We start from the raw sequence: 25,806 nt of genomic DNA, 5'->3' as shown, positions 1-25,806 counted from the left end.
AAAGAGAAAGGTGATGTTATAAATGAAATTTTAGTGAATAAGAAAGAGGGAAACAAGTGTAAGTTAAAAGGTGACTGAGAAGAAGAGAAAGGACTGGGAAAGCTTCCTGGAGGTGTTTTAGTGTATGCTGGTGCTGAATGAAGAGGCTGGAGAGAACTGACAGATAAGCGTCTTCTACTGAAATAACAAAATACTAGTAAATCAGTATGCGTAGACAACTGGAAGAGTCTAGCACTTCAGGGGTGTTTAAAGGAGGCAAAGACTGGGAGGTGTCCTGCCTGGCTGTGAAGGGCAAATGTGCTGAGCCTTATACTGCCAGTGCCAAGAACGAGTATTAACGTCTGCAAGTTGTTGCAGGACAGGCACCCTACGGCTCTTGGCTTATCTTGAGTTATCATAGGTGCTTTTCCTCCAGAGATCTAAAAGCTCTTTTAGGAGGAGTACCATGACACAGCTATTATATCTTTGCCTCTCTCTTGTCCTTTCTGAGCTGCAGCCCTATAATATGGACACAGAAGGGCTCACATCCATTAAGCCAAGTGGGAACGTGGGATTTCAGCACCAGATTTCTGCTCTGAGATCTCTGCAGGTCTCAGAAGAGTTGTTCTATACCCACACTGTCATTAGTCCGAGTTCATGAGTTGCTGTGAGCAACAGCATAGCTTTGCCTTTGCTTCAGGTAAGCAAGTTCTTCGCTGCAAGCTCTCTGTCCATACAGTGGCGTCCCTTTCTCTCTGGCCTGTTGGGATCTCCTCCCTTTGCAGTGTAGCAGGATATACCAGTCTGCCCCATGCGATACCAAACTCTATGAGAGTGGTATCACAATTTTAAACCACTTAGTGCAGTGTTAAATGAATCTTCTGCAGGATTTAGTTGAGGAGAACATGTGGCACAGCTGTACAGTGTAAGCCAGGCTCCATTTTTATGACCAACCCTTTTCTGGACCACTGTGCCCAGCCATCAGGCCATGCTGGCCAGAGCTCTGCATGCCCTATAGCTCTTCGTGTACTGTGCCCTTCACTGTTTGCACCTCTGATCACACACGACCAGCGCAGTGGTGACTGTACCAGGTAACTTCTGTCTCCTGGATGGCCATGCTCCACACACACAGACTGTCCCACCACCGCTGCATCCTTCTGTTCAGCTTAATGGGCAGCTGAAAAAAATGCCCCAGCACCTGCCTATTTTACATTAGCATGGGAATGCTTTACTGCCCATGCTGTCAGGAGATGTCATGGAGCTAAATTGCACAAGACAGCCACTGATGGATTATGGCACCCAAAATTAACAAGAGGGATATTTATATTTTCGCTGCTGAAGCCTTGGAATGAGTCCCTTTTTGTTTGGCAGCACTTCCCCAGAACTGCATTAGAAAGCTGCTGAAGGCTAAGGCAGATGCTTGCAAAAAGTGAGTGCTAGCTTTGTTTACTAGGTAGTTACTCTCACAGAGAGGAATTCAGCCAGTCGCTTTGATCTTAAAGGTGACACCATTATTTTTCTGCCTTTCTTCAGTGAAAGTGAGCTCAGTTTTGGCCCCTTTTTCAAGCAGTTTTACTTGGGGACAACAATTTTCTTGGGCTGAGTCACCCTGAGCCTGTCTTTTTCTAGTCCTGGCCCAGATTTGCACATGATTTTTATTGTCTCCTGTCAGAAAAAACTCTGTCAGAGTTTCTTGGTGGCAAACTCTTAACAAGAAAGTATGCAGTGGCTCAGTAAAATCATTGCAATGCCATATGTGGAAGGATGCCAAGGTCAGCTTGTAAAGTGGGGGCTGTTTTAGCAGCTCTCCGAGTCAGGCTCTGTTCAGCAGCTCGGTCTGCGCAACGCACTCTGCCCCTGGGCAGGGTGTATCAGCAGGGACGTGACACATGTGAGTCTGTCCCTTGTGAACCAGGTTGCGATGTCCGACTGCCACCATTGAACCCGCTCCTTGGATTTAGCCTGTTCTTTGTAAGGGGTGTATTATCTTTCTCTCCTGCTGCTTGAAACAAGAGCTCAGCAGGCATTTTAATTTTTACAAGCAACTGGAAGCAAGAGTGGTTTTAACCCGTGAATCTGCAGTTGGTGTCAGAATCTCTCCCTAACTCCAGGGGAGCATGATGATGAGTAGCAGAAGCCACACACAGACCTGGTACATGACCTGGAGGACCCTGTGCCCCTGTGGGCAGGACAAAGCTTTGTCCATCTGCCCCACAGTGCTGGTGTTCACTCTCCCTCCCTGACAGTCCGCTGGCAGTCAGCAAGCTGGCCTTTAGGGCAGATACCATGCCACGTTGCTTTTTGGACTATTTTCTGTTTGGCTGAATTGCTAATGCCATAGTAATTACTTAGGAAAATTCCTTAATCAAAATCACATTTGTGGAGGTAATGAGCAAATAGGTCAAGGAGAGCAATGTGCCTTATAAGCAGGAGCTGCTTCCCTGAGCATCTGCAGAGCTGGCTGCCTTTAAGGACCATCGGGGAAGCCCAGGGGGGTCAGGGCTGTGGTCCAAGGCATGTTTGAAGTGCAAACAGTCTAACCAAGACTGCCCTTTTGGGTACTGTATGGGGATGCTGCAATATACACCTACTAGGAGGACCCTGCCCAGCACTGCCCTGATTCATGCAGCGCTCCTTGTTGGTCAGTCTTCCAGGGACATATTGCTTTTAAGCAGATGCCCTTAGTCCCTGAATGGATCTGACCATCAGCTTTGGTACCCAGAGGTCTTAGAGGAAACCTGGTTGATAGAAGTTGTCCTGGATTCTTGGAAGGGTGAGATCAGTCAGAGACTTGGATAGTCCGAAACACTGCAAGAACAGAATAGATTTTCTTCAAAACTTCATTTTTTAAACAACTAAATACAAACATGAAGTAGGTACTGCTGAGACCTAAAACCCCAGCTAGGCATTCAGTATTCCTGGCTAGCTCCCTGTCCAATGGACAGCTTGCTGGCCTCCCGCTCGCTGATGTTGGAAATCTTTTCACTAGATTATTATCTTCATACCATTAAGTCCCTGCTGTCAGCCTCAGATTTGAGAGTTCAGAATAACTCCACTTCACATACAACCTTTTGTCACCTCATTGTACATCTTTTCTAGATCATTCAAAAATACACTGAGCAGCACATGTCCCAAAGCAGATCTAGGACTCTAATCATTCTCCCAGTGCAAAACCTGACTGTTTGTTCTCACCCATTACTTTCTGTCATTTAATCCGATATTAACTCTTGGGAAGACCTTTCCTCTTATCCCATGGTATTCTCAAGCACTGTTGATGAAAGACCTCACTGACAGTTTCCAAAGAAAAATGACTACACTGCCTTGACAGAATCACTTCCATCCACACCTCAGTCGATTCCTTCATGGAGTGCAGGCAGACTCATAATGCATGCCCTCCTTTCACAAAAGCCATCTTGACTTTTCTGCTTCATTTTATTGTAATCCCTTGCAGTGCACCTGCTCTACCAGCTCGTCTTTCACATTCCCAGCATCGTCTCTAAAGACAAGCATTGCCACCTTCCACTCACCTGGCACAAAGGTTGATTAAATGGTTAGACTGAACTTCAGAGTAACTCCGCAGCTCTCCTTTAAAATCCCTTGAGTGAATATTGCCTAGTCCAGATTACTTTTTACCATTTCATTTGATAAGATTTTATACAAAACTTCACTGATTCTTCGGTTTTAGGGAGATCATCAGAAACATCCCCTACACTGCATGTGGGAGTCTCCTGTCCTCCCCCACTACAGAGATTAACAGTGCAAAGATTAAAATGTAAACAGTTATGTCTTCCTTGAGTAGCGTCATATTTTGAAGATACACATTACCATAATTTTCTAGCAATCTTTGCCTAAAATTTTTCCGTCCTTTAGATCAAGACATCAGATTACACAAGAAAAAAGATAACATTTTTCTGTTGCAAAATCTCCTTTCATCTAGCACAGGGGAGATTCCTGAAGCACACATAACACTTGTCTGGGAGAGAGAGCTCCCTCAAGCTTAACTTTGTCCCCTAAACTAAGGGCAATTCCAGATTTAAGCCTGCAACTCTGACAGTAGGAAGGAATTGGGGGGGGGGGGGGGTATATCTATTTCTTTAGCTATAATAAAGGAATTGATGTAATTCACTAACAGAAAACCAGGAGCAAAAGCAAAAAGAGTCCCCAGATCTATCAGAGCCAGACATTTCATTGCACATTCTTCCTACTGTGGTGGGGAGAAAAATACATGCAAGCCCAACGTGAAGTTAGCTGTGATCTTTAATACATTGCTGGAAAGCACATGGACACTCCCTTGAGAGGAAGACCCACCCTCCTTTCCCACTTTATCCTTGTCTTGGGGAGGATTCACCTTCTCCAGAAGCATGGTAATGTCTGGACTTTGCCCTGTGTCTCCTGCCTGCCCCTGAGCTAAGCCAACATCCCTCAGTTAAGCACTTACATGCCAATACCAAAGGTGCCAAGACATCAGTGCTAATATTTGAATGCAAGCAGTGTCTCCAAGCTGCATGGGGATCCCTGTCCTGGTTTTAGCTGAGATAGAGTTAATTTTCTTCCTAGTAGCTGGTATAGTGTTATGTTTTGGGTTCAGTATGAGAAGAATGTTGGTAACAAACGCACCAATGTTTTCAGTTGTTGCTAGGTAGTGTTTATACCAAGTCAAGGATTTTTCAGCTTCTCATGCCCAGCCAGCAAGAAGGCTGGAAGAGCACAAGAAGTTGGGAGAGGACACAGCCAGGACAACTGACCCCAACTGGCCAAAGGGGTATTCCATACCATGTGACGTCATGCCTAGTATATAAACTGGGGAGAGTTGGCCGGGGGGGATCGCTGCTTGGGAACTAAGTGGACACCGGTCAGTGACTGGTGAGCAATTGCATTGTGCATCACTTCTTTTGTATATTCCAATTCTTCTATTATTATTATTGTCATTTTATTATTGTTATTATTATCATTATTAGTTTCTTCCTTTCTGTTCTATTAAACTCTTCTTATCTCAACCCATGAGTTTTACTTCTTTTTTCCTGATTCTCTCCCCCATCCCACTGGGTGGGGGGAGGAGTAAGTGAGTGGCTGTGTGGTGCTTAGTTACTGGCTGGGGTTAAACCATGGCAATCCTAAAAGGTGTGAGCTTGGCTATAGCATCATGCCAGTGCCACAGTGCTCTGAGACTCTGTCATGCAGCAGGGTGTCATCAGAGACCCCAGTACACACTGTGGGGGGCAGGATGGGGGGGAATCGGGGAGGGATCATGAAAAGTTAGTGCTTGTGCCAGCCTCCTGGTTTCTTGCCATGGATGCCCTCACCAGCAGGGCAGAGGAGTTTTTGCTAATCAAAAGTGCCCCAGAAAAGCCTGAGTCCCTGATTTATGAAGGGCAGTGCAATTAGCCTCATAAACAATTCAAGTACGTAAATCAGGAAAGGGCTGGCTGGCAGCAGACAGTGAACATTAATGAACTTACAGCTGCTCAAAGGTAAATATTTCATTAGGTCCACATAGTATCATTCTGACAATTGTGTTAAACTGATGTTCACAGGTGTCACCCTGCAACTTAATACAACACTGGGACCATGTCTGTGCAAGCAGGACTAAATCCCCACCTGAGCAACTGGGCAGTTGGGGTCTGTCAGCTCCTAAAGAAGTGCATACACCTGTAAGCCTGGACACACATGGACATGTGTGCATGGTATGACAGCAGAAAGGCAAGAACAGGAGTTCAAAAAGCAACATTTGTACTTCCGTGAAGAAACCAGCACTCCCCAAGCTGCCATGGGATCTCCCTGAGCACCAAGGGCAGGAAAGCAGCTCTTCACATTGAACTCATGAAGTCTAAGCATGGGAGGACCATATGTCTCAAGATCATTGGGTTCTCCTACAGAGAAGGAACTAGATCTCCAGTGCAGAACCCTTGCTCTTCCGGCTACTAAACTGCATAACTTGAAAGGAGGAGGGCCCTGATCATTTTCTCAGTTGCTCACTCCTCCAGGTCAACCATGCCAATTACTGGTACTGGTGTTCATCACTTGCACTGCCTCAGGCACTTCCATTACTTGCTATCCAGTCATATTGACCCTGAACCTGCCAGGTACTCAGCATGGTGCTCACCCCCATGAGATCCTGGCTGAAGATTCTGGGGATCCTGCACAAAATGTTGATTTTTTGCATTGCATCCATCCCAAATATATTTAGAGAAACAGAGACAGACAGAGGAGCAGACACAATAGCACATAAGGAAGTAGCCATGAAATGTAGAATGCACAAAAGGAGGATGAAGAGGCATGTGGAAGAAACTTGATTAGATAAGCACTATTAGAAGTGTGCCAGAGCTGAAAAGCCATGAGGTATAGTCAAGAGTATTGACAGAAATGGTTTTGCCAGGACTCTCGGCTAAAAGAAAGCAGAACTTGAATTCTGGTATGGAATTGCAACTGGACACTGCAGGGGTACCAGGGACTCTGCAGCATTAACACTGCTGAGAAATGAGGCACAAAAAGCTGTGTGCTCTTCAGGAGAGGCAGAAAGAAGGCACTGAGTGCCAGGTGGGGAGAGAAAATACAGTTTGACAATTTGGATAGAACAAAATCAAATCAATAAAAAATGCTAGCCCAGATTTAAAAAAAAAAAAAATCTGCTCAAAATCCATGGGTGAAATAGTTATGGAGAAAGTGTTAAAAAGGAGGTTACCATAGGACTTGAAGCTTGCTGCAAACCCTCACAGTGGGACACAGGTTTCAATAGAAATCTTTGTAATGTTCTCAGTCATATACCACTGAGAAAGTGCGTCATTGTGGGAGAGTTTAACTTCCACCTCCAGACCAAAGAAATAATACCACCGCTAACAGGAAAGCCCAGTTATTTCTGCATGCAACAGCTGGCACATTTCTCCATCAGTCAGAAGGCCTACCAGAGGTTATGCTGCCTGGGACTGGGGCCTGGTTGCATAATGCAGACCTTCTAAAAAGGCAGCAGCTAGAATTTAGCTGTAACTTGACTTCAGAGTACAAAAAGAAAGGTAAACTAGGGAGAGAGTCTTGGACACCAATGGACTAATGGGCTCAGAACTTGAATGTTGGGAAACCTGGAATTCCCTCAAATCTTGAGGCTAATACTATCAAACCAAACCAAACTGAAGGTCCTGACTGTGATAAATATCCCATTATACTCTCCAAAATCAAGGTTTGTCCCTATTTTAGATGTGTGACTCTTTGCCTCATAAAAAAAGTCCAGGATCCTTGGAAGAGCAACTTCCCTTTCTTTGGGAAGTTGCAGCTATATTTGTAGAACACTCCTGAGGGGTGCTTTGCTGCTCCCTTTCCCTGTATCTGCAAACAGAAGCAGTGGGGAGTTTCACAGGCTGGCTCTGCACAGACCAGCCCCACCAGCCATGCCAGGGGCTACACAGCTGCAGGACTTAGTCTGAGGTGCAACTACCTGCCCTCTCCAGCCATGGGCAGACAGCACTGTTTTCCTTTTTCGTCAGTCAAGAACTTATTGCCGTGCTTAGACGGGAATGATCCAGCTTCAGCACCTGCCAACTACTCGTGGGCAAAGCTTCACAGGGTCCACAGGCTATCTGCAGAGATTATGACAGTTGGTGCTGGCTCTTCAGGGCTGGCACAAGGCATTGTCCTGCGTTACTGACAGTCTCCTGAAGGACAGCGTGATCTTCCATCTGACATCATAGATGTCAAGTGACAGCCATAGTGCTATACAATCACTTTCTTGTATGTCAGAATGCACCACAACAACTCATGACAACTTGTCTAACCCCTCACTACAACTCTCCCACCCATAAGTCATGAGAACACCAAGCATCGATCAGAACTCATACTTATCTACCTGAATCCTTTGATGGACAAGCTCACTCAGAACCACGTTAGGCAAGTGGAGAGTGGAGACAAGTGGAGAGGTGAGTGGAGTCATTAATCCAGCTCCTAGCACTGCCCTCCGCCACAGCAGAGGGACTGAGGAAAAAAAGGAAAGGACAGTAAAGTTGTTGTGACAGGAAGGCTCCTCTTCCACCTTAGCTCCTCCAGTCATGCCACACCTGAAGTCCTCTCGGGTCATTCCTGTACCTCTTAGATGCTCATCAAGGAGGATGACCCGCACATAGCAAGTACCCTCAAAAGAGAGGCAACATCAGCTAACTCTGTGCTGCATGGTTCTGCCAGTGCCAGGCACCGAAGTGATGCAATGAGAGCAGTCAGAAACCTGGCAGCTTGGGATGAGAATCTCTGAGATCCACAGTGACAAACCCCAAGGCAGCAGTGGAACGCTTCAGAGATGGGGGTAGTTGGAGCTACCTGACTGTAGCCTGTGCATTAAGAGCCCTTTCAACTTCTCCTTCCCCACCCTGCTTCCTGATCACTGAATATATTAATAATTAAGTAGGATTTAATAGAAAAACTTGTTCTGCTGAGCTGTGCAATCTGGATCCCATACTCACCGTCTGTGATCTCAGGCAGCCTGCAGCACTTCCGTTTACTTAATGCTGCACTTAACCTACAGCTTGGACACATCTCCACAATTTTCTTGCATCCTCCAGCCATTACAAAGGCTAATTCCTTGCAGGGTTCCCCAAAGATCCTTCCTATAAGGGCCATAGCACTGCTTGCTACAAGGAAGATGGGATGTATAGGTACCTGAATCTTGAGTGCAGGTGCCTATGTGAACAGTACAGGGATCTGGCACACAGCCCCAGGAACAAGTGGGATTTCAGGTCCCTCTGGCAAGCATGATGTAGACAGTATGACTGCACCCAGCCGCTGGAGCTTGCTGAGAAATGCTTTTTCAGTAGAAAATGCTGTGGATCCAGGGAGGAGAGATGTGAAATTAAAGGAATTGACACAGAGGCTGCATTACTGCAGTTGGTAGACATTGTGTAGAAAGCCAGATTCGAGAATTAATATTTATCTTACTGTCTTTTCAAAGGGGTCATTCCGAGCATTGGGGCATCATTCTGTGACTGGCAGCAATTGAACATCTTGCATGGGGTTTGTTTGGAGAGGAAGAGTTACCCACAGAATTCATTTAACACTAGACGATAGAGGTGTTGGCACAGTTGACAAGCCAGGGACAGATCTGGGGAGAGAGCTGCAAAAGGCCATCCACATATATTAGAATTATTTTCCTGAGAAGGATTAGATGAGATGTGAACTACATTATTTGCTAATGTTGCAGTACAGAGCCTTGTCCAAAACCCAGGAGAGTCAGAAGGAATCTTTCCATTAACTTCTCTGATTGTAAGTGAGATTGTGACAGATGTACTCCCTTTTCCTTCCTCCTCAAATATTTTAAATCAAACAGAAAGAGTGGTTAGATTTGCCTTTTTATGGAGGAGGGCATCGTTCCTTCTTAGGTATGCTCATATAAATAGCCACACGCGAGTCTTTTCAGATACCTGCAACAAGTAAGATGGTCTGAGGGTAATAAAGCTTCAGAGAAGAAGTGAGGCAAGACCCACTAAATTCCCAAGCTACACACATATGGCTGACATGCCAGAAGGAACAGGGACTACACCAATGATAAAAGCTGTTTGCAGCCAACAATAAAAGCTGTCTTCAGATCTTCAACATGAGCCAAACCTTCCTGCCATCTTTCAATCCAGAAAAAAGCTCTTGCTCAAAGCCACCAGAAAACACCCCTGGCATATCCCAGAAGGTAGGAATACCCTGGAGATATGAGCATTGTCAAGGAGAAGCCAAGCTGCCTCATGTAGAGAAACACTGCTGAAAGAAGTGGGAAGGCAGCCCTGCACACTCTTCCTCAACCCTTTGCTCTGGCCGAGCAGACCTTGAGACAAGACAATAAGAGATAACTGGCTAAGCCTTTTAGGATTTAGATGTCTAAACCAGAACACTAATCAACTAGGTTTTCAGAGACTTGAGCAATATCTTCTGCTGGTAAGTGCTCCCACTTCCCCTAGCCAGGGTCTTGCAAGGTCTCCTAAAGCTACACACCTTGATGTCAGATGAGCTATTCATTACATACTCAAGTACTGATTCATGAGAAGTTAACTATGACTTCCCCATTATCACCTTTATTCTCACACATCTGTAAGCTGAGCTGATAGTTTTCCATGACAAGGTTGCAAGAGTGACTTACAGCTTTGCACTGTGTGCCAGTGCTTTTCATGGAGGCTGTGGCCAGTGGTCAGCTGTGGAGTTTACTGCTCCTGGTGATAATGCCAGGAATAAAGTAGTGAACCTTTGTTTCAGTACATTTTTGCATAATTTTAAAGTCAGCAAAGTCAACTGGGAAGCAAAGGAAGGAAGCTGATAGTGATGAAAGCAGAGCATAGATTGAGTTGCAGTATTTGGGCAGGGGTCCAACAAGAGGGGAAGGAAAGTTTACTGATCATGGCACATTCTTAATGGAGTATTGCTTCCAGCTCCTCACCAATTTTTACACTCCTACAGAGTGTGATAGGATCAGCAATCATAAAATGGGAGAACTCAACACATAGAATGTGCTTACAAAGATTTCATTCTTCACAATGTCAAAAGCAACTAGTTGCATTACTTTCTGGAGGCCAATTTAATTGTTGTCAATACCAGTTGCAAATTGGCTTTAACATTTTAAATTGATGTTTTCTGTAAACTGCTCTGATTAATGGAAGAAAACATTGTGTTTCTGCCTTTCACCTGAACATCTAATGCATTTTACAAACAGTAATTGATCTAGCAAGACATATAGAGGCAAACAGGGAGAAGCAAACCTGTTATAGAAATGATTTTACCCTTTCAAGACATATAGAGGCAAACAGGGAGAAGAAAACCTGTTACAGAAATGATTTTACCCTTCCACAGCACCCAGTAGAGCTTTGGGACAGAACAGCTGGTTAGGCAGTGGGCTTAGTTGTTTTTTTCCCCAGGGAAACTCCTGAGCAGCTTAAAACTAAAATACCTTAACTGCAGGCAGAATTGTTTCGATCATAAATTGCCACCATGGTGTCAAATTTGAGTTCTGGGAAATCCCAAATCTGCTGGCCTGAACCTCAGCCCACTTAATCTCAAAAGTGCATGTAGCCTTGAAGGTGCTGATAGTCAATCCCAGTCGGACACCAAGTTCCCAGAGCATCTAAGCACAGGCTCTCCTGCATGCTTGCTCACAGGCAACCTCTAAAAATCCTACTCAAGTCTACAGTTACATGGGGGACAGCTCAGTGGTTACAAGTTCAGCACTGCCTAAACAACAGGGTAATCCCTCTCAGCCCTGTTCCTGATTGCACTCCTACATTTCATCATACGACCTCTTCCTGAGCTGATTTTGCTGAGATAATGAGTTAAACCAACTGATGGAAGAATGTGGCAGCAGCAGAGTTAGTGCAGAGAGCAGTGGCCATGGCAGAGGATGTGAGAAGAGGATTGAGACCTCTGCTTCAATGGCAGAAAAGCCATTAGGCTGACTCAACTGCCTGTGAAACTGGAGCTTGAGAGGAAGAATGGGCAAGCCTGCAGATTTAAATCGAGACACAGATCAGGGCTCAAATCAAAACCTAGCCAGGAGCATGACTCCCCTTGCCTACTGCATTCTCAAACCCCAGGTGACCTTCTGCCCTCCCATTGCTGGGGCTGAGGCTGAGCTCTGTATTGCCCCCCCGCAACCCCCCAGCCCTGTTTCCCAGGTGCTCCTAGAGAACCTGAGCCTGGGAAGCTGGTGAGTGCTGAGAAGGCACGGCTACAACATCAGCTCAGACACCCAGTGCTCTCCAGGGAAAGGAGTATCTCCCAGTCCTGCCCGTCCTCACAGCACACCAAATTCTCCAGAATACCTGTGCCACATACCTGCTCTGATGGCCCCCTGCTCCTGAGCCTTTCCCAGATCTGGAGGAGAAGGACAGAGCAGAGGGTGAGGGGAACCATCTGACTTAAACATTGTTCCTTCCTGTCACCCACAACACAGACTTTGTAGCGTGAGCAACACAGGACGAGGGCATGAACTGGCCTCCCCCCTTAGGTGTTATGCTCCTAAACTGTTTCCATCTCTGCTTTTGTATGTTTTGAGAACAGTATTTCTTTGCCATTCCCAATCCAGCTGTACAGATTCAGGAACTGGGAAAGCATCCAAATCTGTCAGGTTGGGCCTCATATACACACACGTTCTCCATCCTCTGTAACTTCTTCTCACTGCTTCTGGTCAGTGTTACAGTGACTCTCCTGCATCCATCAGTCTCAATTCCAGGGACCCCACAAACCCATCAGCCCCAGGATTTGCTCTTAAACCCAGCAACTGTTACAAATATCGAAGCCTGGTTCTGGGAAGGAGGCCAACGTGCTCCCACTCCTTTGTGTGTGCAGCAAGCAGGCGGCATGGGGCACAGGGAGCTGCTGCTGCTGCTGCATGGTGTGATCTGGGGCATCACTCAGCATGTTGCAGCACATGCCCACAGCCACTCTGTCCCCTGCAACGTGCAGGTCCCTGGCTGGTTATACGCCTGCATTAGACTGCCAGCCTTTCTCCATATTAATGCCTCTTCTCCACCAGAGCACAGTGCCAGAAAAGCCCGTTTCAATTAATTTCCACATTCTCCGTGTGTTCTGTTGTATTGTTTTCAGCAGGTTGAGTTTCACTGTGAGGCTTTGTTTCAAAGTAAATCTATATGCTTAATCCTCTCTCCTGCTCACAACTTGCATTAGTCGCTCTTAAAAAAAAAAATGCTGTTACCATAGTAACCTACAGTTTCTAGATATCGCTGTGGATGATAAGCATTGCCATGCCTGGCCTTGTGGCTCTGGGACTGCACTCTGTCAAATGAATGCTAAATTCCACCAAAACATTTTTAGCAGGCACCTGATATTTATCCCGTAGCTCTGGATGTTGCTACTCTGTCATGGCTATGTGGTTCATGCGAATATCAAGACATTATACTTATACATGTGTATATACACACACGCTCCACCTACCCATTTTTTTCCCCACAACAGTCAGACTTTTCTTTCTTTTTTTTTTTAATTTTTCAAATTTGTCACTTGTTAGCTGTTCTGACGCATGAAACCCTGACATCAGTCATGGGAGATATTTGGACGTGAGACACAAGAAACTGTTGAAAATGTTGTTGCTTTTTATTCTCCAGTAAGTTCACTAGTAAATATATTTGCAGTGGGGATATTTTGTTGTCTCATGTGTCTTGTTAGTGGGGCATAGTTTTCCCAAAGGTTCATTTTCACAGATTACCCTAAAACTTTACAGCTCAGTAAAACACTCAGGAGACCAGAATAAATCAATAACTAGAGGCAGAAGTAGGTGCAGCCCCAGTCTCACTGAGGGAAAGAGGAGGCTGCATGGCTCAGAATAGCACTGGGGATCGCAGGCTGCACTTGTCACTATTAGTGGGCAGCACGTGTTAAACCCTTAAGGCTGCTCACGATTGAATATCCCCACAGCACCAGGTCCTAACCTCTCGCAGCAGCAGAAGAGGCAGGTTGGATGTCCAAAACAGTAAGATTAAGAAAGGATAAGCAAATAAATATTTAACAGTTAAAAAGATCCATTTGGAATCAGGGCAATTAAGCTCATTGCATTGTAACTCATTCACCTGACTTTCCAACCCATTCCTTCTCCTGTGTTTCTTGGATTACAGGTACTTTGTGACAAAGTCTTTGCTGTCGAATGCAAGTGTAAAAGCTCTTCCTTGCTGTTAGGATACAGGATTGAAGGAGTCAAGTCTATGCCCATGTGAAAATGCAGGAGGAAGCATCACTGCACATTCGGAGGACTAGAGCAGACAGTGCAGCACACATCCCCTCTGAGAGGTGCCGACCTGGAGGGAAAGTGGTGGTCCCAGGGCGAAACTGCTCTCTTGGTATCTGGGCAAAGTGCACAAATTACTCAGGGACAGATATTTAGAAGGCTTTAGGCATTTATTTTGAAGTCAAGGGAAGATGGTAACTCAAGTACCTTTCAAAGTAAGGCCCTTGGCTCTCTGTGCTCCATTTTCCCATCTGTAAAATGGAGACTGGCAGTACCACAGAGAGTGGGAGTTAAAGGGCATCAGCTGCTCTGATACTAGGGGTAAGTAAATACCTATGATGTGTAACACTGTACAGGCTAACTTTGGTCCTAAAAAAGTGAGGAACCTAGATCCTTCACACCAAAGAAGATAGCAACTAGTGTCCTATCTTAGCTACCCTGCACCAATTCCAGCAGCATCCACCTCTCCCCGCTTCCTGCTGGACTGATCCTCCCTTTTGGAAATGGTATTTTGGTTGCCAGGACACTGAGTAACTCTCACCCTCAAAAATGTTGTGAGACAGAAAAATCTGACATTTTCTGGTGGCTCAGAAAACGTATTAACCCATTTGGGATTTTCCTGGGGGAGAAGGCTGTGGGAAGCATTTGGGCTTACCGTAACAGGGGAGTGCTTGGAGGAAAAAGCAGATGGAGTGGCAGTGAATTGGCTTATCTTCTACAGATCCTAGAGGTTTCAAAGCTGGTCCTGTTTCTTTCTTTTCAAATGTCAGTGAACCGCAACAGGAGTACGGAGAAAAGAAAAACCCTGTTGCTGGAACTCTCTGGGTGTTTTCCAAGTGGTTTCCCTAATTCTTCACCCGCCTGCACCTTAACTAGTTTCTTACAACAGAGCACAGGGGCTGTAAAATGCTACTGTGGGGACTGGGGGATCATTTTACACCTGCTTTGTATTCCCCTGAACAGCTGTAAATGACAACACAAACTGTGAAGCAGCAGGGAATTTGAACGCCTTCGACATACATTTCTACACTGATCCTCAGTAAATTAATTCAAATAGTTGCTGGGGATTTTGGGGAGAAGCTAAAGAATTCAATGAATGAATAAAGGAAGCAATTTGAAGCAGAGACCAGCTGGAGACTTGGGGGAGAGGAGAGAGGGGAAAGGGAGAAGGATGGACAGGGAGAAGGCATATGTAATCTGGAGGAAATCTGAGAAGCCGACGGCCCTGGCTCACCCTGGTCTTTAGGAAAGAGCCAGAGCCCATGCTGAGCCCGTAGTCCAGAGAGAGTAGGGCCAGGTGCAGTGATCTCCTCCCCTATGTAATGATTAGGATGGAAGTACTCCCCATGCTGCTCTGCCTATATTTGGCTAGAGACGTTAGCTACAATTTCCATAAAGATTAAAGGCCTCTCCTGCATTTGTTCACATTCAGAACAAGCTCAGAATATGCCTCTGGGTGGAAGGCACTGCTGAAAACAGCACTTTGAATACGTACATCTCTGGAACATCCTGACTCAAATGGCTTATTAAAAGCCTTCCCCAGATATATCAGGCTAATCAGAGTGCTAGCCTGTGTTGTTTGCTGCATTCGAAGTGGTAGTCCTGTCAATAAGCTGTTCTTCACACCTGCAGGTACCCCTGTCCCTAGCGCAGGTGAATAGCAGAAGATTTTTCACACTAGAAAATTCTCTCAATTTAACTCTGTGGTCAGCTCTTCGCTGGCACATCTGGATCTGGTTTCAGGCCAGCGTATTCTGTTGGTGAGGCAATTTGATATTCTGAGAATTAAGAGGCCAAAAGAATATAAAACTAGGCCAGAGTCTTTTCTCCAGCAAGTAAAAAAAAAAAGTCTTGTCATTGCTCTTACAACCTCCTGATCCTGGAGGTAGTCAGAAGCAGCATAATTCCAGGCACAGATTTTACCTACCTGCCTCACACTCAAGCAGGTGACATCTGGGGACCCTTCACCGCTGAAAGCATCACATAGTGGCAGCAAGGACATCCTTGTCATGAACGTATTTAGAGAGATTCTTCTCCCACATAGCTTCCCACATCAGTCTAATGGTCCTGAGCATCCCCCCTCCCACAGGTTGGCAATACTATCAAAGTGAATTGTATGAAAAAGAGCCAGTGTGGAAGAGCAAGAATGAGTCTGACAGAACAAAGGATCAATTCAGACCATGTGCTGTTCTGGAGCATCATAGATTTGTAGCAGCTGTGAGTCTGGGACATAAGCCTCCCTGACCCATAAGGATTTACCTAAACCAAGCACGTGGCCCATCACTGTGATAGTACAACATTGATTTACACCAGCCAAAGATCTGTTTCAAATTCTTACTTGGAGTCTTTTGTGGTTTGGTGATGATTTGGCAAACAGTAATGAGATGGCTCCCTGCATGACTGTTATCTTGAGCTGGCTACCCCTCTATCACCAAGGCGGTCAGAAAAGTTTCTGCAGGGCTTGAATCTTGCAGGTGCTTTGTTTAGCCACATTTTGGGAAAAGCAAACCAGCCCCTTGCATCTGATTTTCAGAAGGCTTTCAAGTATCGAAGGACAGTATTGGAGGTCGTCTGAACTGAGAATCTAGTCTTAATTTTTCCACTAATGCTAATGTCCATCAGCATCACTGTCACAGGAACTGCCCTCATCTTTTCTGACACATCAGTTGACTGTGGACATTGCAGGAGGATGGCCTCTGGCTCAAACTCTGTCTCTTGTGCCAAATGCAGCACCTTCCGCTATGGGAGCATATTGCTGCTTATGTATGATGTTTTCCAAGCCCACAGGAACTATTGACTTTTCTCCCATCTATCCTCATCCTTGTCTATGTTTGCTGGCCACCCACTGAACAAATGAATGGCACTGACCTTCACAGCAGATGTCAGGATAGATAACGTGGCCAAGGAGAAAAGATGGGGGAAATGTTGTTAGAGTTTTCCTTCCAACACCCCTAAAGGTGCTACTGTGATAGAGACATTAAAAATGCCAATAGATAGCTAGATGAGATGGATTTCCTGTAATCTCAGATTCATCATATTTTACCTGTTACTCGCAATAGCAAACACTATACTTACAAGAGGTCTGTGTGGGCTGGAGGAACGTTCCTGTCTACAGAGAGTGGTGTAGCTCATACTAATTAGGTGGTGCACAGCTGGAGAGGTATGCTCTGACCCAAGCAATCTGTAGACAACAACTTTCAGCTTTTCTTATCTGCAAAGAGCCTACCAACACCAAAACAGCAGCACTGTATAAAAGCAATGAACAGAAACGTCAGTGGAAGTGAGGGTGAGCAGAAGGGGAGGTGAAATGTATCCTGCCATCCCAAAACAGCGTGAACTTGGTTCTCATAGGAAAGCAAAAGTAGCAATAATCTCTGGAAAGATGCTCTTCAGACACTTGGGATGCTCAAGCTTGGCAGAATACCCTGTGGGAAATGGATCCTGCTTCTGATAAATAGCCAGCTCCCACACCACCTGGGGAAGGTGGCCATTGTAAAGTAGTAGGCTGAATCCTTCTTGAAACTGGGTGACTTGTCTGAAGAATGACAATTGTCTCTATGTCTAGGACAGAGAGACCTACTTCTCTTTTTCCCTTAAACAAGCATTAGTTAGACCTGGGTTCTTCTATCTCAAAGCTCAACAGAGAAGTACAGACTAAACCTAACACCAGGCCCTCCTGTCCCACTGCAGAACTTAGAGAGTTCTGAAACTGCCTGCTGTGAAGTGCCTGGACAAATACACTGAGGACTTTGCCTTGGTCTTGAACTCTCCTTCAGGCATCTGCAACAGCTGGAGACAGTGCCCATGCCTTGGTGCACTACCAGAGGAAGATGTATGTTCCCATCCTGTGATCTCCTGCTGTGACCATTTGAAGGCTGCATGAGTGCTTTCAGGAAGGGTAGCAGCTGGCACGTAGGAGATGGACTCCTCTCCGTACTTGCATCAGGAAACAGCAGGCATCACCCAGCAAGTTAAGTGTCGCAGGCATGCCCTCAGCAGCACCAGCACAAGCTGCTTTGTTTGGACTCTACTGCCTCAGACACAGACCACCACAATTTGTCATTGTCACCCACAATAATTTTGTTCACTGACACCAAACAAGCTTAATGGAAAAATGAAGCTATGGTTTATTTAGCAAGACTTAAAGGCACCCTTCTAGTTGTAAGTTTGGAAACAAAAGTTCAAAGTAAAACAAATATAAAACTCAATCTCAGCCTGTATGTAACTTCTATAGTCCTTTCTGGTTGCTTAACCTCTCATACTCTGGAGTTCTGAGACAAACCACAGCCAGCAGACCTGATGCTTTTCAGATCCCGCTGCAAAACGCTGCAGCTGTGGTCTTCTCAAGCCAATTTGCAGCACCAGTGAGCAGTCTGGATTCTGCTATTACATATTACTGCTTCTATTTTTTTCCCCCAGTCATCCTCCATTCCCCTCTTTTTATTTCTTTTCTTCCCCTCCTCCGCAAAAGCAAGTATTGATGGTGACGCCTCTTCTACTTCCATACTGGGGCTTACCAGATTTATTCTAGTTTAATGTGCTATAACCAATTCTTGTTTCCCAACTTTTACTTCCCTCCCAACCTAAAAGATTTTAGCATTCACTTATAGAATTTCCTGATTACCACAATAATCTGAAGATTATCGGAGTAACAGAATATAGTTACAATGGAGCATTGCCCTATTCTGCAAATGAAATAGTATAAAAAACCCTTAACTGTATATCTGTTTTATGAGCTCATGATCTTTTGTAAGTGATTAGCTTTCTGTCTCTCATGATATATGAGGACATGTTAATAACAGACACAACTAAGCCAGGAACAAGTTCTTTTGGGTAAGCTACAAGAGCAAGTTTTCCCTTCCCAGCTTTGGCAAGGGCTCAGTGTGACATTCCATCCAACTGGCTGCCCCGAGGCAGAAGTGATCAATTACCCCTACAGCTGCCAATGGCTGTGGAAGGGCTGTGCTGGAAGTAAAATCCCTTTCCTTTGTAGCTGGGTTTGTGGATATCTTCTTTTAGGGGGCTCCTGTTGCCTGTGGCTTGCCTGTTTCAGCCCTGACTGAACTGTAATGGCTTTTCTCCTTCACATGGTATGGGCAAACATACAGACAAGCAGAGTCTGGAAGAACAGACTGTCATCTTTAACATCATGCCTTTTCCTTCCCAGCCATTTTGCCTTGCTCATCTCATGTCCCAGTCCTCAGGAAGGACCAAGTAGATTCCTCACTGGGTGCTGTCACTTTGTAGCATGACCGTTTGCACTAGCACCCCACTCACGATACCTGTGCTCTGGTCCTTGCATCCTTGTGTGCCTCCATTAATGTAGTAGTATGTCTTAAAAATGTCCATTGGAGCAATCAGCTACTGACAGACACCAGAGAAGAATACTGCAATTAGCAATTCCCCTCCCAAACCTTCCCATTTGCCTTTTCTCAGACTTGACAGTGCCTAAACATGACACCTAATTCAGAGTTCCAGTACCCAGCTGCTCTCTTCTGCTGCAAGCAAAGAATTTCTTCTGCATCTTCGTTCAGGATTTGCCTGCCCTAACTGACCAACGTGAGCGAACGGGAAGAGACAGGGTGTCTTCAGAAAGGGATTCATCTCATTGTAAGGCTTATGTCAGAGTTTTTCTCTGACGTTGCCTATGCCTATTCACTGGCCATAAACCCTTATTTCTTGTGTTTCTATCCTGGGGCAGAATCACATATGCTCTCAAGAGCCAGTCCCAAGCCCTAGATATGCAAAAGCACCTTCCTCTTCCAGACAACTCACCTCACGTACTGTTCTCCAGCCCAACATTTTATTTCACAAGTATAACTCTCTGGCATAAAAAATTACAGGGTTCACTGTAGGCCTCTGAGCAAAAATTGGAGAGCAAAGAAATCCTTCTTAGTTCTCAGGGAAATTATTCTGTTCCCAGCAGCAGGGGAGGCTTCCAGAGAACACGGTCACCTGGTCCTGTCTCTGTAGGGTGATGCACATTGCAGCAAAACCCTCCTGACAGTCACCATGAGGCAACGGAAACCAAAGAGTCACTGCCCTCAGTCATGGGCCCTTTCTACAAAGAGCTGAGCACATCGAGCCCCGCAGGTTGTGGAGCAGTCTGAGCTCCTGCTAGCTTCTTTCAGAAGCTTCCCCAGCAGGGACCATTAGCAAAACCTCCTCTGATCGCCAGGTGACACGGGTCAGGAAATGCCACCCAGAAGCTGAATAGCTTGTGACTGAATGAGGGCATATCTTTGAGGCATACATCCAGTGCAACTGAGAGATGGCAAGTGATGGCAAGTCTACCACATCCCACTTAACAAAGGTGGTCAGCAACCATCAAGACATTGTTTTGACAGTTATCAATATATGAAGCATCAAATAAATCAGAACAATATCTTCACCTAAGAGGCTGGCATCCTTGTGCCATTGGGGAAATCAGGGCAAAAAGCAGTCAAATGATTCGACCAAATTCACCCAGCCAGCAGAAGCTGGAAAAAAAATTTTGTGTCCCAATTCCCAGCCCAATGCTCCTGGAGGACCTCAGGCCAGTGTCTTTAAGCTCCTGGGATACCCTCTAGGTTACCTTCCACACTTTCCTCTCAGCACATGCTTATAGCTGACCTGAATGAATAAGGTGGCCCCAATTATGTGGATTTCTTTCTTCTCAGCTGCTGTGTGCAGAGAGACCGATTATGCTTCATAGCATATGTGTTTTGTTGGAAATACACAGTATTCTAAGCTTAATGCAAGCATTTTGGTATAAGCTGAATTTATACCTCACTGATTCTGAATTTTTAAAATGCCTAGAGAGAACAGCCACTCTGTTCAGCAAAAACCTTAAAGAATCATCACCACTGACCCTTGCACTAGTCTGCTCTCTCTGATTGCCTTTAAAAGCCATTTATTATCCTAATTTCAGGTTTATAAAAGCCACTGTTGTAAAGCGTGATGTTCTGCTGACTTCTAACATACCACTGGTACAACCACCTCTGAAGAGAGAGAGCAGGAAAGCAGCACTTACCTGGGTTACTTTTGGAGGTGCGCACAGGGGTGTAATGGTTTTTGGAAGATGTCCTGACTGGGGTGTTTTCTTTGGGGGAGGTATCTATGGCCGAGATAGTCTCTCTTTCACAGTGTGCTATTGGGATTGGTCCCTGCTGCCTTAAGATGTCAGCCAGAGCCCTGGGGAGAGAGAAATAGGGGAAAAAATGTATTTTCACACAGTAGCTAGAATGGCATTCAGTATTTTCACTTCCACAGTCACTGTGCAAAACCAGCCATAGTTGGATTTCTACCATAAACAGAAAAAAAAAGCAACAATAACAACAAAAAAAAATATGGCTTAAAAGCTGTTTCTTTTTTTGTGTCTGCTGCATGTATTTACAGGCTTGCCTGGCTATTGTTTAGTTTTTCATATGCTTCTACTAATTCACTTCACCCCAGGGTTATGTTATCTCTCCATCATTTTCCTTGCTGTCAGTGACAGTGCAGATGAACTGTTCTCCATAGCATAAAGCACTGCCTTCATAAAGAGTCACCACTGAACATACCAGAGCCCTAAGTCTCAGGCACTGTGATCTTCTAAAGGTTACAGCAAAACTGCCCTGCCCAACCCAAACTTCTTTAAGATTGAATCAGATTAGGAGTCTAGTCCCCACATTCCTTAAATCCTTGTTTTTTTCTGCAAGAAGCTCAGTACATGGAAGTGGTGGCAGTGGGTTTCTTAAAGGAGAACCAGCAGTCCAGAAGAAAAGGATTAAACAATTTTCATGGGTTAATGTCAACACAGCCATTAGCCTACCTTTAGCTTTTTGTCCATTAGGGATTTCTTTAATGGTACTGAGGTCTCTCTGCTATTCCCCAAGAAAAAGAAATGTCACACAGTTCAGTTGCCTCCAATGTTTTCCCCTTGGATGAGTGGATACTCAAAGATTTTTTTCCTCTGTGAATATCATGGACACAGTGGAACAATTACAGCGTGAAATGCACTGATTTTCTTAGTGCAGCCACAAGCTATCTCTTGAGCCATAGGAGAAGAAGGAAGGAGGTGGCTTGTGTGGATTATAAGGGACAGTGGCATTTTAAAGATGATAGAGTTTGAAAGGTTCTTTTCTCTTGGCAGAGGGAATATGCCTAATGTCACCTCGGGTACCAAGAAAGATGTAAGGAGGAGAAATTCCTTCATTGCATATTGATGAGAATGATGCTGGTGTTGCTTATATCTACTAGCATTCCTTAAAAGCCATATTTCTGGTCTTTCATATGAGAAATAGTTTGGGACCTGAGTCCATTCCATTTTCCAAATCATTTCCTCTACAGACTGCTATCCTTGTGCATAATTAATTGCAACACTACCGTGCTCTGCAAAAGAAAGTCTTGGAAGATCTCAGTTTCCAGAAGAGGATTACATTAGTTCACAACCACCCTGTACACAATAAGAATATTATTTTAAACTTTATTTGATTATTTATTGTTTGTAGAGAGAGCAGGCATAGAGGCTATAGCCAATCATATGATATGTATATGTGCACACATACTGATACATATGGAATGAAGGGGTTGTCACATACAGGGACATGAGAGCACAGATATTTTTTTGTGCTAAGACAGGCTCAGAGAGAGGTGAAGGTAGCAGTAATAAGAGGTAGATACTTAGGCCTGTCCCAAGTCAGGGGTCCTTTTGTTTGCTCCTATGGTTATTCCTCACTGAGGAAGCGGAACTGGTATTTGATGTTCTCCAAAAGAAGCTGAATTCCCATTGATTGACACAGATCTGTGGGTGCTCACCATCTTTTACAATCACACCTGAGGTATCTCAAACTGGTCACCAACTTACAGGACGTGTTTGAAATTTTGGCCCCTTGCCCAGGGTTGTACAGAACGTGAGTGGCAGAACAAGGACCTAAAGATGGGGTCTGAGTTCCCTGCCCTATGCAATACTGCATGGTTCCCTCCTGAGGAGACGATTCATTCAACCACCAGTAATCCTAGAATCCTACAATCATAGAATCATTTAGGTTGGAAAAGACCTTCAAGATCATCAAGTCCAACCATCAGCCATGCCTGTTTTCTAGGCAAATACCTCCCCACTGCATTACAGACCTTGTTGATTGGGGAGGATGTGGGAAGCTAATGAGATCTGTCTATTTGGCACCAGCATCCAGTACATCCTGTTGGAGACAACACATTTTCTAAAGACAGCAGGTTGGCAGAACTGAGCCCTTAGTACATATCTCCAAGATATATTAAGCATCAGATGACCATTTAACAGTATCTGCAGTACAGAAATGCTAAGAGTCATTTTTCAATCACAGAGATTGTATTAGGACCATTATTTACTAGCCCATAGTGGCTTGGGCTCATTTTGAACACTTGTCGAAGACACTCTTAGTGTCAAGAGTGCAATCACTCAAAGTACAGAGGAAGATGACAGCGTGGATAACACTAAAACACTATATACCACTTAGCTTAATATAATAGAGCCAGATGGGCAGGAAAGGTCAGGTCAGGGACTGGTGTACACTCAGAAGGGGCTGTGTAGGGTGAGGTACAGAGAAGCATACAAGAAACTCAAAGATGAGGAATTGGAGCTGGAGGTACTGGTGGGATGGAAATGGAAGAGTACAAACCAGTTCTCCCCAAAGCTGAGTTTGTTTAACGTGACAAAGAGGCTAAGAGAGGACCTACATCCCACTAATGGGGAGATGCAAAGGAGACAGAACAAGCCTATTCTTGGAGGTGTAAGGCAAAGAAGACAAGAGGCAGTTAGCACATGTTGCAATACGGGCAATTCCACTTGGTTATAAAAGAAAAAATAGTCACAGTGGGATAGCAAAACACTGAAACAGGGACCCAGAGAGGCTGAGGGATTTCCATCCTTAGAGGTCTTCAAATTCAGCTGGATAAGGCCCCGAACAACCTCCTCTACCATTGAAGTTGGCCTTGATTTAAGCAGATGTCAGGACGAGGGACCTCCAGAGGTCCCTTCCAACCTAAATTCTGCTACGATTCTGAGTCTAGGACCACCTTACACTTCAGGTCACCTTGTTTCTCCTGATACTGTTGTCCTTTCTCCTACTATTATTACTTCTGAATGGGGTTTGATACAGTCCTAAGAACACAGCTTCCCTACCTCCTGGATGGACAGTTTACCTCCATTCACTAAAAATAGTTGAGGTAATTAAAGTGAATATACTCAGGAACAATTGGAGCTGGTGAGAAGTGCCTCATCCTCTCAGTCATTATCTACCTGAAAGCTGAACACTGATCCTGCTGCCCTCCGTGACAAAACCATGTCTCCAGGATAATGTTTCAGTTTGTGAACAGTTTCTCAAAAAACTGCTTGGTTGTTCCTTGGTTACAGCCAGGACCTGAAATCACTGATCTTTACCACAAACAAAAATACAACTCAGGTGGTAAGAACAAATTTAATCCCTTCTTTGGTTTTCATCCTGAAGGAATAGTAATAAGAGCTACTCTCTGGGTTAGTTGGTCACAACATAACAAGGAAATAACTTCTAGTTGGGTCTCAGCCACATGGAAAGGAGGAGACTGTTACTCTCAAACAAACTGAAGAAATCACAGGTGACAGTCAGGAGAGCAATGTCTGCTGTGTCAGACTATACATGAGATAAATTGAACGTAACTATCAAAAGCAGACCTAGCTCATAAGTGTATGGGACTAAAACAATGAGTTCAGCAATACTGAAGGTGTAATCTTCTTATGCCCTAAACACACCAAACTGTGTGTCCTGAGTGCTCACTCTTTGCCCTCTTCTTTAATGTCTACAGAGAGAAAAAAGACTGTTCAGCACCAGCAGAATGAAACTTTGTAGGTGGAGGAGAAAGTCAAACTTGGATCAAACTGGTTAGTTCCTTGCCAATTCAATCACATTGTTGTGTGTGATCCAGTTTATTTCCATAAAGCACAGAGGGCTAAGTCTCACACTGGTAGAAGGTCAGTCACACTTAACTGAGGAAGGATTTGGTTGGTGTAAGTCTCTTGGGTACAGCTGTCTAATCGTCCACTGCAAAAGCTTCCATAACAATAGAGTAATAGAGTCACTTGAAATATCTGGGTCTTGTGTGTGCAACCATTTGGCTACAATTAGTCCCACTGATGACAACAGCATCCTAATCACCTGCACAAGGCTATGAGACACTTCAGAAGTCTTTCTATGATGACACATCTCTTATCTCAGGAAAACAAACCTCACTCACTGGAACATGGTACCTGTGGCAGCTGATGGAGTAGCCAGAGTTGCATAACTGTACAATCATATCCTGAGATAATGATTTATGACAGCTTTTTCATTAACGTCATTTATGTGAGAACACTAAAGCTTCTTTCCACATAAATCCAGAATAGACATAGTGACATCAGGGATGTTCCAGACCAGCACTGGACTAGCAGCATGGGAGAAAAACCTACTGATGTCTTGCATGGCAGGACATCCCAAGGCAGAGCAGGTCAGGTCCTGCTCCCAGATATGTCAGAAGGGCAGGTGCTCATGCAACTCTGGACTAAGTGAGTACTTTGGGAGGAAACACAGTGGGATGAACACAGGGACCCTAATGCAAAGAAGAAGTTGTGGCCATTTTCAAAAGGAAAGAAAAAAAAAAAGATCTTGTTGGAAATACAAAGGGCCAAAAGGGATGGGTGTAAGCAGTAGGGTAGCAAGGTTAGGCATCAGCTGGGGCCCTGATGTTGAAAGATAAAATCAACAGACTTTGCTAAAGAGAAAAGAGAGTGAAGGCAAGGCAAACTGGGAGAGATGCAATGGCAGGGAGTGACAGAAAACCAAAACAGAACAAGGAGAAAGTGAGCAGAGTAGTATAAAATGGAGGAAACAGGCAGGAACAAATCACAGTGAAGACCAGGCAGGGAGTAAAGTCCAGCAGATATGTGGAGGGAATTCATCTCTCAGTCCTAGCATGGAGATGTGGGAGGGGAGAGAGGAGCTTCTTTGTACAGTAGGGAAGTAAATCATCAGTAATGATTTTTCAGGCTCAAGGGAGCTGATCCTTCCTCTCTACGTAGTACTAGTGAGACATATCTGGAGTGCTGAGCCCAGTGCTGGGCTCCTCATGCACATCATGGAGTGGGTCCAATGAAGGGTCACAAAAGTGCTTAACAGCTTAGACCA

At 44.9% G+C, this 25,806-nt stretch overlaps 1 protein-coding gene across 4 annotated transcripts in view; it reads right to left on the bottom strand.

The window, feature by feature from the left end:
- Positions 1 to 25,806, bottom strand: part of SHISA6 (shisa family member 6) — a 273,517-nt gene that overhangs the window by 235,716 nt on the left and 11,995 nt on the right. For all 4 annotated transcript variants that reach the window (XR_008238333.1, XM_052808630.1, XM_052808628.1 and 1 more), the window contains exon 2: positions 20,682 to 20,842. Coding sequence is in view for 3 of the 4 variants with exons in the window: in XM_052808630.1 (XP_052664590.1) it covers positions 20,682 to 20,842 (161 nt within the window). In the remaining variant the exon portion in view is untranslated. The remainder of the gene's footprint in view (positions 1 to 20,681; positions 20,843 to 25,806) is intronic.

This window comes from Harpia harpyja, chromosome 14 (assembly GCF_026419915.1).
Source record: "Harpia harpyja isolate bHarHar1 chromosome 14, bHarHar1 primary haplotype, whole genome shotgun sequence".
Classification (NCBI taxonomy): Eukaryota; Metazoa; Chordata; class Aves; order Accipitriformes; family Accipitridae; genus Harpia; species Harpia harpyja.
The sequence above is the reverse complement of the archived record's forward strand: the minus strand, read 5'-3'. Positions and strand labels throughout refer to the sequence as shown.